At 55.6% G+C, this 15,123-nt stretch overlaps 1 protein-coding gene across 1 annotated transcript; it reads right to left on the bottom strand.

Moving 5' to 3' along the window:
* Positions 1-149: 149 nt before the first annotated feature.
* On the bottom strand, positions 150-14,074 carry OLFML2B (olfactomedin like 2B). The gene is made up of 8 exons (XM_057402418.1): positions 13,880-14,074; positions 12,604-12,867; positions 9,101-9,208; positions 5,806-5,982; positions 3,911-4,139; positions 2,659-3,183; positions 2,000-2,176; positions 150-1,694 (listed from the first exon to the last, which is right to left on the bottom strand). Exons 1-8 carry the CDS (start codon positions 14,021-14,023, stop codon positions 1,093-1,095), a joined length of 2,226 nt encoding a protein of 741 aa, XP_057258401.1. The 5' UTR covers positions 14,024-14,074; the 3' UTR covers positions 150-1,092.
* Between the last annotated feature and the right edge of the window lie 1,049 nt (positions 14,075-15,123).

Raw genomic sequence — 15,123 nt, 5'->3', positions numbered from 1 at the left:
ATGCTGCCCTGCCCTGGTGCCAGGCATAAGCAGCCTAGAGCCTCTTTATGTGTAAATGAGCATTCCCCAAAACAACCAAGACCACCACCCTCCCATGCATTTCCATGCACCCAGAGGGTGAACCAGACCCAAAGAAAGCCCCAAACAGCTGCAAAGGTACTGGATGTTTTATTGTTGACAGCAGGTAAATACAAGATGCTGCTGGGCAGGGCAGGGGCTCCTGATGGCCAGCAGCCAGGACCAGGGCAAGCATGGCAGTGAGAGGGCACGTGGGAGATGGAGCGGCAGTGGTATGGGGAGCCAGGGCTCCCCCAGACACACAGCTCCCCACCCGGGCAGCCCAGTGCCTGGCCGAACAAAGCCTTTGCTCAACAACCAGCAATGGGGACTATTTTGGGTTACAAAATGAACAAACAAAAGCCATCTACGCGTATTTACAGTCCCCCTCCCCACCGCCAGCTCGCTCCAGATGCGAGTCAGGGCTCAGGGTGCACCCGGCCCCCAGAGCAGGATGCAAAGGGCAGAGCCCAGGCTGGAGGGGACAGTCCTCGGCCTAAGTGCCAGCACCAGGGGCTGCCGGAGCTGCACTCGCAGCCCCATTGTACAGCAGAATCACCAAAGGGCCTGCTGACCGTCGGCTGGGAAGATGGCCACGGGAGACAGGACAGTCCCATGGGACATGCACATCCTCTGCAAGGACAGGCAGACATCAGCGTCCCACTGGGACCTGGTGCCTGCAGCAGGAAGGCCACCTTTGCACTGGTTGTGGGTCTCTTGGTGAGCATTGTTAGATGAAACCTCTGAGGAGGACTGCATCTAGGCCACCTCTTCTCCCAGGCAGGAGAGCTGGGTCTGCTCTCCTGAAGGAAGACCTCCCTGCAGGAAGGAAAGCCAGAAGCAAGGTTACAGCAAACAGAAAGGGGGTGGTTCTGGCCTGGGGATCGATCTACAATCCGCCATAAAAAAAAACCAGCTTAAAAATCCATCATTTACTCTTTGATTTGTACAAAATAACAATAATAACAATAAAAATAATAACAAAAGGTGCTGGTGGCCCCTGGCTCGCAGTGCCCCACTCTGCCGGGGAGGGTCTCAGTAGGCAAAGATGACATGGTAGGTGACTTGGTGCCCATTGTCCCAGGCGTAGAGCAGGCGGTCCTTGGGGTTATAGTCTATCTGTGTGGTGTAGGCGTACTCATTCTCAAAGAGCAGCCGGGGGATGATCTGCGTGTTGGTGTGCGTGTCAAAGGCATAAGAGATGTTGGCGTTCCTCTTGTTGTAGCTGTCGACTGCATACAGGACCCCACAGATGACAAAGCAGTTCCCATAGAAGTTCTTCCGCAGCCCTGTCCGCCACGTGGTCTCCTTCTGGGTGCTGAGGTCGGCCGCGTTCAGCTTGCTCAGCACAATCACCTCTTGGTTGAAGCCCTCATAGCTGATGGCTGGGTAGATAACCCACAGGCCATTTTCATCCACAGCAAAGTCCACATCCGAGTGACCACGCCACCGCCACGGGGTAGACTCCTCATAGGCCACATCATGCAGCATGGCCCAGGCAGCCACGTACCGCTGCTTCAGGTCGTATTTGATGATGTTGCGCGTGAAGGCCCGGTTGTAGTAGAAGGAGCCATTGTAGACCACGTGCCCCGTCCCAATCCAGCTGTACGGGAGCTTGTAGGAGTTGCTCCAGCGACCTGTGCGGCAGAGACACCTTGCTTGCGAGACCCTTTGCTTTGGGATTGGTGGCCCCATCAGCAGCACCCTTTGCCCACAGCCCTCCTGCACTCCCTTCCCAGCCACCAGCAGCCGCCTGGTGTAGCGATAGGCAAGTCCAGAGTCACAAGGGGCAGCCTGAACTGCCCTGTGCTCTGAACTCCACACACCACCAGCACACAAGAGGGGAGGGTCCCTTCCAGACAACCCCCCCATGGTGCAGCATCCCAGGGACAGGGACACTACTCAGACCAGTCGAGAAGCGTTGGGGATGGTGCAAACCCACCTTGCTTGAAGTTGTCGAGGTTCCTGAACTCCACCAGCGTGTTCCCATAGTAGTAATTGGTGACGTAGATACGCTCCTCCTGGGCCAGGGGGTCCTTCATCCAGGCACCCTCATTGCGCCCATAGGTGTTCTGAGTGGTGGGCCCCGAAATGGTGGATAGCGTGTCCTTGCAGCGCCCTGTGCAGGCAGAGAAAAGCTTACAAGGCCAGAGGTAGTGCAGCCATGCTCTCCATGCTCCTGCTGGGGGTCTGCAGGCATCACCCTCCTCCAGCCCTTTGCCCACCCAGCAGGTACCCCCACTGCCTCAGTCTGGGCTCAGCCTTATGAGGCCCAGCAGCACTGGCCAGATCCTGCAAACAGTTCCACAAGTTCCACAACAGCCTCAGCCCTGTTCCTGCCCCAGCTGAGGTTGCTGTCTTGGGTCCATCTCCAGGGAGGCCTCTTTCTTCCCTGCCTGGCCCCTCAAGCTGAGAGAAGACTGCAGTAGGTTCCAGAATTAACAAGCAAGTAAACCTGGCACCGCAGTAAAGTGCTGTCCAGCCACCATCTCCATGGCACCTCCCACCCGTGACCGAATTCAGGTGTGCTGTGCTTAGCAGAACACACTGCAGGTCCAAGTCAGCCCTCATGCTCGCAGCTGGATCAGCGCAGGCACTCACCAATGATGTTCCTGATGTCCTCCTCCTCCAGCGCTTGCTTTGGAGTGGCAGGGATGGTGGGACTGATTGGTGTTGGAGGGGTGCTTGCCGGTCCCCAGACTCCCGGGCTGCTCTCTGGGGCAGGGCTCATCCCCATGTCCCTTAAGGTGCCAGTGGTGGTGGCCATGGCAGGGCTGGGGACAGCAATGGTGGCTGTAGATGGGCTTTCTGTGGCTGTGGCCACCACTGTGCTGGCCAAGGCTGCCAGTAGCTGTGGAGTTTCCTCTTCCACCAGCCCCGGCAAGGCGGTCACGGTCTCTGGGGTGGCATCCAGCGTGGGCTCTGTGGACATGGCAGGGGACAGGGGCACTGTGGCCATTGTGGCGGTGCTGGTGGCTGGCAGGGTGGTAGGGTTGCTGGCAGGGGTGGGCGGCCATCCCACCGGGGCAGGCTTCCTTGTGTCCTCACCCGCCCTGCTGCTGGGCCTTAGGAGCTGGTCCTCAATCAGCAGGTCCACCGTGTTGTCCCCGCTGAACAGCTCGTCCGCTGGCAAATACAGGCATGGGTGTCAGCCCCACAGAGAGCAGGAGTAAGTCCTGTACAGCCCCTCTGCGCCCACCCCACTGCTCTTGCTCCTCTGCCCACTTGTCCAGGCTGTATTAAACCCATCTGGTTTCCCTCTTAATTTCCAGGTGGAGAAGGGCTGTGTGAACTGCAGGGGCTGATGGTCAGTGAGACCCCATCACAGCCACATCCACCACCTCAGGCTGGGCAGAGCAGGAGGTGATGGAGAGTGATTCAGTCTGCGAGTTCCCAGAGATGGAGCAGGGGCTCCATGCTGCCTGGGACAGGACAGAGACACAACTGCAGTACCCAGCCAGATCCCACCCTCCTAACCCAAGGCTGCCTTCCAGCACTCCAACCACTGCACAAACCTCCCTGGATGCCATTGGGCAGGCACATTTGCAGGACTAACGTGAAATAAACTTGCATTTACTTTTGGAAATGTGTTGGTGCTGGGTATTTTAAACTAAAGCAGTGACTTATTTCCTTAGCTACCAGGGATTTTCTATGGAATAACAGTGCTGTAGTGGTCCCCCACACAGGGCTCAAAGGCTGCACAGGAGTGAGGTACCAATCATCCCACCTCCAAGCCCTTCTCCTATGGTGACCCCATGTGCCTCCCAGGGGACGAGGCAGGACTCAGGGGTGGACACTGGCTTTGCAGCAGGATGCAACCATCCTACTGGACATGGCTGCAAACCCAACTCACGTTGCTCCTCAATGTCGTTCTCTGACTCAGTGGACTGGGCTTTGTAGTAGGTGACCCCTCGGACAACGGTGGGCTTGGAAGGAGGACGGCTCCTCACATGTAGCTTTCTCTGCAAGAGCTGCTCGGGCTTCTCATCATCCGGAGAGAGGTGCAGCTCCGGCAGGGACTCAACAGAGTTGATCTGCTGGGATATGGTTTCCTCTTTCAGGAATCTTTCTTCATATTTTCCCTGGAAGAGACGCAGGAGGTTGTTAGTGGATGAGCCAGAATAGCCATGTTTTGGCAGATGCGGCAGGTCAGGCTGGCCAGCTGAGCACTGGGTAGGACACTGCCCTCCCTCCCTTCTCAGAGTCATCTTCAGTCCTTTCTCCACTGTGAGAAACCCTTCAGGAGGCAGCAGGGGTGGCAGACCAGCATTGCCTCTGCATGACATTGGTGCCACCCTGCAAAACTGGGACCCTCAGTAAGGCACAGGCTGTGGGATGCAGGATGTGAGGGCAGGGTGGGGGGACCCCGAGGCAGCATTCTCAGGGCACAGTCCTCATTGCAACTGCTCGCACATCCACTCCTGCACTGTCAGCACCTGATCCATGGAGAGCATGCAGTGTGCACTGAGCTTTGGCATAGCAGGGGATGAAGGTTCTGACAGGCAGGGACCAGGAACCATCCCCAGGGCAGGGAGAGGGACCTTGCCAGCCAGGGCAGGAAGTGGGAGCTCTGCACTGAAGCAGCCACCAGCTGCCACAGCTCATGCTTGACGGATTTCATCTCATTAAAGGAAATCGGAAAGACAGCTGAAAGATTGAAGCAGTGCCCATTTGGCTGAGCAGACAGGCACAGGGCTCCTTCACAGCCCTGCTGCAATTAACAGAGAAAAAAGAGGAACATTGGGAAATAAGGTCACCCGGGGTAATAAAAGCCCCACGCTTCCTTCTCCTGCCTGGCCTGGGCTGGCTCCTCTCCAGTGGGCAGCAGAGCCCATGCTCCAGGTATGGCCTGGGGAGCAGGGGAAAGGTGCTGGGAGTGCTGCCGGACACAGAGCTCTGCCTGGAGCAGAGTGCACAGCACATCAGGGTCAGTGCCCCACAGTGCACAGTGGGAACCCATCCTTCTCTCGAGGGCTTGGGGAGCATCCCCCTGTGTAGGACCCGCAGGGGCCATGTGCAGGGTGCTCTCACTCCCTGTACCTGAACACCCCTCTTTGAGCTGGAAATGATGCAGCAACAGACCCTCCATCCCCAGACACCTCCTTTTGCCCTGCAAAAGGCAGGATGCTCCAGCAGCCACCCAGCACGGATCAGAGCAGCAAAGCAAAACAGCAAGGCGGTCAGAACACCCTGGGCAGGCCTTTTCCCAACACTCTCTCTGGGGCTGCACAGAAACCACTGCCCCAGAACAGAATGCCAGTGCGCTGGGGCAGTCCCCGCAGGGATCCCCACAGTCTGGGGCTGGAGCCAGTGAGATGCTGCAGGCTCTGCCTGGAGCCCGTCAGGAGCAGGGACTGGCTGGGGAGGGGTAATGGCCCGGGAGGGATGGAGAGCGGCCGGCTGCCCTGCACCGAGCCCCAGGCCCTGCTAGTCAAAGGCTCCGAGTTTCGCAGCTCTCCCCAGCCGCCCGCAATGACATCATGCTTTCCAAGCAGCACTGCAGCTGACCTCGCACACCAGCAGCCCCAGAGGAAGCGGGGCGGCCCGGGGAGCTGCCCGCTCCTGCTCCCTCCTACATCCCGACGGCAGCAGCGAGGCGCGGGCTGGAGCCGGAGGCACGGAAGTGGGGTCGGCTGAGCCAAGGAGAAAAATAACCCTGGGCCAGGGGCCACATCCAGAGACACCCTCAGGGCTGGCTCACGCTGCAGCAGCGATCTCGAGCCGTGCAACCCGCCTGGGCGGTCCTACCTCTGCATGCATGTAGGCAGCCTCAGCGTCCCGCTGCAGCGAGCCCTCGATGTCAGCAAGGCTGTTGGTGAGGAAGCTGGAGCAGTTCTCCCGGTCCCTGTGGTGGGGATCCTGCAGACCCTCCTCCCCGCTGGCTCCTGCACCATGGCCTTGCTGTGTGAAGTTCCTGGACATGCCCTAGAAAAGCAAGAGAGGAGATTTTATCCCGTGTAAAGACAAGGGATGGATGGTCCACAGTCCCATCCTGACTGGCTGCTGCCTGTCTTATCCCTGAGGCAAATCCTTGAGGTCAGCATCCCACTTCTGGTTTCTCTTCCCCCAGTCCTGCACCACTACTTGGCAGCTCAGTGCCATACTCGGGGATTGCTCCTCCCTACCACCATCCACTCCCACTAAGAGAGGGAGAATGTGGGGAGGAGAGGAGAGCCATGGACCCCCAGAGAGCTGTCCTGGGACCAGGAGGAAGCTGCAGCTGGCTGTAGCTCATCAGGCAGCCCAGGGCAGACAAACCTTGTGCCCTTCTCAGTCTCCAACCATAGGCATACCTGGTATCCAAGAGGTTGCTGCAGTCTCTGCTCATCACTCCTTGGTATTTTACTGCTTTGAATAGATGGCACATCAATCACAGCATTTTTGCACAGAAAGTGAGGGTGGTTCCCCCAGCTCTTCATTATCAATCTGTTCCTCCATTAATTTCTCCTAAACCCACCATGACCTCCATCTGCAAACTCAACATCACCAGCTGATGCAACAGCTGCAAGCTAAAGACAAAGCAGAGAAGATGCCTCCCTAGAAAAGGCTCTAGCTCTTTGGAGCAAGTATTGAGGGTTCCTTCCCTTTACCAACACCATTTGTGTAAAACACCTTGTTATACTGCAGGCAACTCACAATAACTTCTCACCTCTGCAACACCACTATCCTGAGCTCAGTTAACCCCCAGTCCCCCTTCATGGGCATCTGAATTACCAGTCTTTACCCAGGAACTGTGAGACACACATTTATCACGCAATTTCTGAGGCTGAGTCCAACAACACAGGGGCTTCTCAGCAAGCATTTTCTGTAGTAAGAAAAGGAACAGAGGATTTCATGACACTCTCCTAGGAGCAGCACAGGAGCAGAAGCAGCTATGATAACATCCTCTTCTTGGGACGGTGACTGATCCTGACAGCCCTGTGTCCTTATCACTTATTCTGTGTAATGTTTGGCTTATGACTTGTTTAGGGATAAAATCTGCCTCCCCTTGAGTGGGGAGGCACCACCAAAGCCTGTCCTGTAATGCTGCTTGAGGCTGCTCAGCTGCTTTCTGAGGAGCAGCTGCGAAAAGCACACCCGCCTGGGAAGCCGATGCTTTAAAGCCATGCCAGGCTCTTGTTCAGCATCTCAGCTGTCCATATCAGATCCCGTGGTCAATGCAGGGTGTGATCCTCATCTTCCTAACAGGAATTTACATGCTAAGCCAGCAGCAGGAGGCATTTCACACCTGTTGCCTGCGCTGCCTGCATTAGCTCTGCCTTGCCCCAGCAGCACCAGAGGAATCTCCATGTACCAGATGATGATTTTCCATCAACCCAGACCTCTCTTGTCCTGCTCCATCCCATCCAAGTGAGTGCAGGCAGGTTCAACCGCTTGCTACATGCTCCCACTGTCCTACTTCTGGGAAATTAAAAACCCAAATCTGTGAATTCCCCCCTCCTACACCTTCATTGCTCCCTCTCTGGCCAAACTGCATCAGCCAGACCGAGCTTCCTGCCTGTCTGCGCCGCTGAGACAGGCTGCGAGCAGAGCAGCCATGCTGCAAGGTCATCCTGATGTGTTTAGACATACAACTACCACCAGCACTGCTTGCATTGAAACCCTGTGCAGGAACTGGCTGGTACACAGGGCCACTTTGGTGCCAAAGAAGAGCACAGTCAGCTGGTTTCAGGGGAGACAAATTCATGGACCACAGATCCACAAATGATACCAGAAAAGACCTGTTCCCTTCATCATCCCTAATCCAGCTAACTGTGGATGTTAAACAGCAATAGACCGTCAATCCGTCCTGATGGGGCCCTTCCTATCCCACGATCTGGGGGAGACCAGCTCACCGTGCCACGGTACAGGTCACACCACCAGATCCGTGGCCATCAGTGTCACAAGGGTAAAGCTCCCCAATGGGGACGTGCAGCACAGGGCTGGCAGCACAGCTCCCACTTCCTTCGCTCCTCTCCCCTAATTAGGAACCCAAGAAACAACCGGAGAATATGCTAAACCACAGGAAGAGGGTGGGATTGCAAACAAAAACATTGGTGCTTTGTTAGTTTTAGACCTCAAAACCTTTTTTCTCCTTCTGGGTCAATTGCTGTGCTTGGAAACACAGAGCCCCCCAGGCAAACACGCTCCTCTCGGCTGGCTCCTTCCTGACCCCAGGATGAAGCACGCCGTGCCTTCCCGAAACACTTTGCAAGCGGAATTTTGGCTTTATAAATCATCGCCTTTCGGCTCCTGGCTGCAGACGAACAGGACTGCTCCACTCTGACAAGAATGTGGAATTACTGTCCCAGATACGGACCACGGGAGAAAACTCCAGTATTTAATCTGGCAACCTGTTGCTACATAGCTGAGCACAGCTTAACACACTGCAAACCCTACGCTGTGCTAGCCAAAGAAATATTAAACTGCATGGGAGTGAAAAGTATTTCACTGGAAGTCTCTGAAAAAAAAAAAAGAAGAAAAGAAAAGGAAGGTACTTTATGTATCTTTTCCAGAGTGAGAGGGTTCAGCTCTTTCTTAACACAGCCCAAGATGTAACTTGGTCCTTAAGGAATCTGACCTCCTTGGCTACCAGCAGTCCTGGTAAGCGTACCCCAACACCAGCCCTGGATCTCTAGTGCCCACATCAAACAGCACAAAAGCAGCCACTTCAGAGCAACTATCACGCCAGCACAGACGTAAAACTTGGAAGGGGAAAAACTAAACAGCTGGCCCGTCTGTCCCCAAAGGGATACTGGTTCCTATGAGGCCACAGCTGGGATCCTACATCCAGTTTGAGCCACAAGGGATAGAGGGACACTGGAGAGGGTCAGGGGAGGTTAACGGAGTGATGAAGCACTGGGCACTGCCTGTGAGGAACACAGAAGAGTCTGGTCTGGTCTGAACAGCCTCGTCTGGTCAAGTTTAGTTTCAGCCTAATAGTTAATTAAGATTTCTTCCTAAGAAACAAGGCTCTGAACGCACCAAAGGCGCCAAGAACTTGACTTGAGGCAAGTCCTACTGAAGGCAACAGCCTCAAAGGAGAGTGCGGGACTCATCTTACCTCCTCGAGCTTTTCCACCCGACCCACCAGCTTGGTTGTGACTGAATGCAGCTTCAGAAGGTCTAAACCATAAAAGGCACTTTCCAGCATCTCGACAACGGAGGACAGCTGCAAGGCAAAGGGAGCACACCGTCAGTCAGAGGTACTTTCTGGTTTGTACATGTGCCTGCATGGTTTGTACAACTTAAGAGGCAAGAGCAATGCACCCATCTAAGTGAAAGTTTTTCCTTACACAGCCCTGCTGCTGTGGTCAAACCACAGCAAGCAGAGCAACACACACCACCTCTGCAGAGCTTCAGGAGCATGTTTTGGGTGCTGGGAATTAGCAAGCAGAGCAGGGAGAAGCACTGCTCTCCTTGGCAGCACTAGAGAGGCTCTGTCACAGGCACAAAGGATTAGCTACTCCACCAGTGACATGACTGGCAGCAAAAGAGGCAACAAGAGAACAGCAGCTCAAATAAAAGTGAGTCTGAGATCACTCTGAGTTCATGCCATCCTGTGCTTTTTTTTTCCTGGAACAAGAAGAAACTTGTTTAAAAACTTAAAAATATTCACAAATGCAAGAGTGAAGTAACTGAAATCCAGTGCCAGCCTGGTAACAGCTTGCTTCCCTGGAGATCAGCTCTGCCACAGGGATGCTGCCTTCACCTTCAACCACCCATTTCAGAGAGGCTCTGCATTAACTCACCCCCTTCCTGCAGCAGGAAGGGCTGTGTTCCCCACATCCTGCCCAGAATCAGCCTTTGCTCACCAAGCCTGGGGATCCTCATTCTGCATCTCACGGTGCTCAGTCTGCAGAGGATAGTGCTGAGCAAGACACAGGCTGGTGAGGAGGGCTCTTGGGCCATTCCCTGCCTTGGGTCCCACACGCACCCACTCCCTGTACCCACATGCCCAGCATGCTGCTGCAGATCCTACAGCCCCGACAGCTGAGAAGTGTTTTCAGTGCATGGGAATTACTACAAGGTGGTGAAATTTTCTCCCAGCAGTTACAAACTGGTCAACAGAGCTCCCCAAACATGGAAGAAGTGCAAGCAGCACTGCTGGCAGCACGCTGAGTTTCCACCCCAGCCTCTGCAGTCTCCCTGTGGAGCTGACAGCAAAGGAAAGATTTTTTTGGGCCAGATAAAATGTCAGCATTAAGAGACAAGGACTGTTTTATGGCTACGCATCCACTTTCCACCAAGAACTGGACGGAGACGACCGATACAATGCGTTCAACTTGCCAGACAGCCACTGGAGACATGTGCTTTCCCTCCAGGCTGGACAGTTTCCATCAATGCACAAAGGCCGCAGACTTTATTAACCACCTTCCAAATCTTCCTGAGCACAGACTCCTTGCAAGACTCTGCACCCCAGACCCCAGAACACACGCTGTGCCTGCAAGCAGAGAAGCAGCATGCTGCCACTTTACGAAAATAGATCTTAGATTTAGCTATCCCTGCCAATACCAAGCTGAGCCTCCCAAAAAGATCATACTGATGCACACCAGCTTGATGTTTCCTTTCCTTCACCAGCTGCGGACTTTGCTCTCATTGGCCTGATGGTCCATAAAGTCCTATGGGACCTTATTAAAGGCACAGATGGGACTGAAACCTTCAGCTGGGATGCTCAGTGCAGCCATTCAGCTGAGCTGGGGTGGCTCAGGTACATTCCTGCTGCCTGGGCTTATCTACTCCCTTCCTCACTGCTCCCTCAGGGGGACATCCTCCAGCCCATCCCTCATAAAGGAGGGCTCTCATTTTAGGGAGCTTCTCATGGCTCTCCCAGCATGTGGAGCATCCAGGGCTTTTGAGTCGGAGCGGAAGAAAGCCTCATAAAACACAACAGACATAGAGCACGACTCTACATGCTTCCCACTGCTGCAGGGGGCAGGAACAACGCCCATAAGACCAGCCCTGGGGCTGTCAGGAGCAATGAGGAGGCCTGGGTTTCCCGGCCCCCCTGCCGATGAGCGTGGGAGCTGCTCCTCATGAGTCACACAAGAACTGAGGCTGTATCCCCTTCTGCTTCTCATCGTCTCCTACAAGAGGTGGCTGTTCCCAACGAGCTCGACCTCAGGAGGGGCTCTGTGACCGGTGGGAATGCAAGCCTGTTTTCACAGCTCCTGGGGTTTGACTCTTGCAGCCCAGAAAAAACCCACGTGTATGTATTTGGATAAACCTTGTGAAAACGTTTGGCTGCGAATCCTTGAGAAATGAGCAGGGGAGCCTGGGCCAGTTCCTAGAGGACAAGCTTTCACACCACAGCTGGCTGTGAGCTGCTCCCTGGTGGGAAGAGGCAGCCAGAGCCAAGGGTGCAGCTAGCCATGCCGCCCTGCTCCTCCTGGAGGCTGACCAGCTCTGGAGAGGACAGGGAGAGGGGTCTGAGCTGCTGGTGAAGGAGCCTGCTTCCCAGTGAGGGACTACAGGGGTGACTCTGTCATCTCGGAGGGTGCCCCCACCCCTAACCACAGGGAGCTCCCAGCTCTTCATCTAAGGCCAAGTGGGACATCCTGGCTTCTTCTGCAGACGAGGGACCACCAAACAACTCCAGGCTGGGTCTGCTCCTTCTCTGAAATGATGAATTGTCTGCCTGTGCCTGTTTATCTTCCCTAGCTGCAGGGAAGCTTGGACAAGAAGCTGCTAACTGTCTGCAGTCAGGCAAGACAAAACACATCCTTGAGCTCCAAGTTAATTAGAACAAGCCCATCATGGTGGCCCCAGTGGCAGGCTGCCCCACAGCACCTTACATGCTGCCTGCTTTCCCACCTGAGCTGGAATGAGCAGCACTGCCCCAGGGTACATCCCAGCACTCAACCTTTTGCTCTGGGGACTCCCCAGGGCTGAACCAAAACAGTGGCCCTTTGGGGAGGATTTCTGCTGCCCTGTGCAGGTAACAAACTGGAAAACCCAGCAGGGTCTGCTGCCACCTGCTAGACCAGCAAAAGTAAGCATCCACTCAAAGCCACGAGTACTTAGAGCAAACACTTTCGAAAAGAGGGAGATATTACTAAAGAGACAAAAGACTGAATAGCACAGAAGTGTCAGCATTTAAACGAACAAAACCCATGCCGCCATCAGCCAGCTGTGTAACACACCCTCACGCTGACACATCAGCAGCTTTTGGTCCCTGAAGCCAGAACAGCTTTTTGCATGGGCCCTTAGGAGCCCCTTTCTGGGGCCGGAAACGGACCTGGCAGCTGCAGAGCTGTGCCCCAGGGACACGCAGTGCCGGACAAAGGGCAGGGAGCAGCCCGATCCCTCCTGGGCTTCCAGCACAGGCAGCCACAAGGGACTCCGGGCAGTGTGGGGTGAATGGGGTGAATCTGCAGCTGCTCACATCAATCCCTTGAGCTGAGCTTGATTTTCATATCAAACATGCAGACATAAAGGTAACTAGGAGAAGTTTTATAAAAGAAAGTTTAGGAAAAAAGTTTTTTTTTGAAAAAAAAAACCCTAAAGAAAAGGCTTCAGAGGATCTCCTCCTCCCAGAAGAATCCCAAATTCAAGGTGCTCTCCTACCTTCAGGTCGCTGCTCTCCGCCTCCCGCAGCTTCTTCAGCCTGAAGTCCCCCTCGCAGGGGTTGAGTGCCGAGGGGGGGGCTACGCACGCACACTTGCAGCTGGGTCCTGACGTGATGGTTTCCACCGTGTAAAAATCCTCCGCTTTGAACGCGCCTTCGTTAATCCTTTGGCAGGCGCCACGGCCCAGGGGCCTGACCAGGCATTTGCACCGACAGTCGGAGCCTTCGGACACCGCCTTCACCTTGTCATAGTCACCTAACAGCTGAGTACAGGTCGCCAGCAGTTAGCAAACATCTTCTCCTCTGCTTGCCCAGCAAGGGACAAGGGCACCCTAGACTTCACGGTCCAAACAAGGACACTTTGGGTACCCTAAACCTCAAGGAAACTGGCCAGCTCTTCCAAAATCCAGCAAGTTTTCTAGATAGTGCAGAGCTTTCTGATCCCTGCCTACAAGGGGAATAAAAACTGGCTTCTCCCAGTACGGTATTTTTTATTCCACTTGGCATACAGTGGACCTAGCCACTTGGAATCTTATATGCAGGAATTTTAAATATGAACTCCATCCTGCTATCTTTTAATGCTCTGTGTCCAATAAACCCAGTAAGTCACCTGTCACCCTGAACAAGGTTTTTTTTACATGGGCAAACGGGGTAAGGGTGTACTGGAAGGGTTGCTGAAAGCCACTCTGCGAGCAGCGTAACCTGGTGGTGAAGCAGTATTTCTGATTAGCCCTATACAATGCCAGGAATTTCCTTTACAGAGATTTGCAGACAGAGCTTCTGAAAGCCCAAGCACAAAAATAACTTCAACAGTACATTTCCAATAGACTCCACATTAGCCATTTCCGAGGGCAGATAATAACACACAGTCTGATCGGCCAAATCTAATAGAAACCTCCACCACATCCTACTGGCGGGGAAAGAGCCTGGATCCCTCCCCTCTGCACACAAAGAGGCTCCACCAATTCCCCTCCTAAAGAGCTCCCCGGTTTTGAGCTGCCCCCACAGAAACGACAGCATGGAAGCTGTGAACTGCTCCCCTCTGGGCTTCAGGGAGTTCACTGCACCCCGGGACGATAAAACTCCCTGCAGGGACATCCACCCTAGCACCGCCGATGAGCGCCGTGGTGCGCACAGCATCCCCCAGCACCACCGAGCACGCACATCCAGCATCCCCCAGCACGGCCCTGGATGCACACAGCATCGCCCAGCCACACTCCACGGGTGTGCAGCCCGCCCCCCCCCCGGGGTGCCCCTCTCGTCGCCAGCAGGTACCTGGGAGAGGATGTTCTCCTGGTTGTCCGCCTCGTCCTGCAGCGGCTCGGCGGAGGGCCCGGCCGTACCGCCGGGGGGGGACCCTGCTCGGCAGCCGGCGCCCAGCGCGGCCAGGCAGAGCAGCAGCGGCAGCTGCCGAGCCATGGGCGGGCGGCAGAGGGGCCGGGGCCAGCGCGGAGCCGCCGCTGCTCGCTCAGGTGCGGTGCGGCGCGGCGGGCGCGGGCGGGGCGGCGCCGGGCCGGTCTCCCGCCCCTGTCGGTCGGTTCTCCCTCCCTCCGGTCCTCCCTCCGCGGCGGGATAGGCCCCCGGGCGGGGCCGAGCGGGCCGCGGGGCGGGACCGGGGCCGCCCCGGGCGGTGCTACCCACCTGCGGCGGGGGCTGTCTGCAGCCTAGCCCCAGCCCGGCGGGGACAGGGGTCGGTGCTCAAGCTGAGCCTGTGGGGCAGGGTGCGGCCGGAAGGAGGCTGGGGGTGACTTGGGCATCTCCTGCTCCCTCACATGGGGCTTCTCTGGAGGGCTGCAACCCTTCTCCCCAAAAATAACCCACATCGCCTGTCTGCACCAAGCAAACCTGCGCATCCCACCCCTGCAGCTTGCCAGGGAGCTGGTGGGGGACAGAAAACCTTATAGCCTGCCTGGCTCCTTTTCCATCTCCAGTAACAGCCTGGCTCTCGTCCTCCACATACTTTGGGTCGCAAGGAAGCTGTGCTGATGGCAGGGCACAGCACAACACTCCTGCATGCGGTAACACTGTATGCACTGGGGTCACGCAAGCAGTTCATGTTTCAAACACAGGCTGCTAGCCATGAGCGCAGACCTCCATGTGCTTACTGACATTTAGGCTGATGCCGCTGGGAAGCGGCCCCACTCTGGCAGTCCTGTATCCTCCCGTGCCTCCTGCCAAACGGAAATGTCTTGGACGCACTGTTCCCACAGAAAGCACAGTCGCAGCATCCTCCACTGCGTAGGTGTCTGCACTGCCCTGAGGATGTCTGGGCCTCGCTGACACACAAAGAAACCTGAGATGCCCTTATAAATGTACTGATGGAGATCAAACACATGCCAGCACCATGCCCCAGTTATGACATAGGCTCACAGTTGCCTCAAAAGCTGCTTATGGGTCAGAGGAAGAAGCCACAGACACAGAGGGTGGCAAGAGGGGCCATGTGAAGCTCTCGAAGCAAGGCTGTGCGCAAGCAAAGCACCCCCCGTCCTTAATGCACACATGTCCCCAAACCGCCCCAA

This window comes from Pezoporus wallicus, unplaced genomic scaffold (assembly GCF_028554395.1).
Source record: "Pezoporus wallicus isolate ANWC-B61680 ecotype Strahan unplaced genomic scaffold, APGP_CSIRO_Pwel_v1 contig_6665, whole genome shotgun sequence".
Classification (NCBI taxonomy): Eukaryota; Metazoa; Chordata; class Aves; order Psittaciformes; family Psittacidae; genus Pezoporus; species Pezoporus wallicus.
Note: the sequence above shows the minus strand (reverse complement) of the source record. Positions and strands in the feature narration are given on the sequence as shown.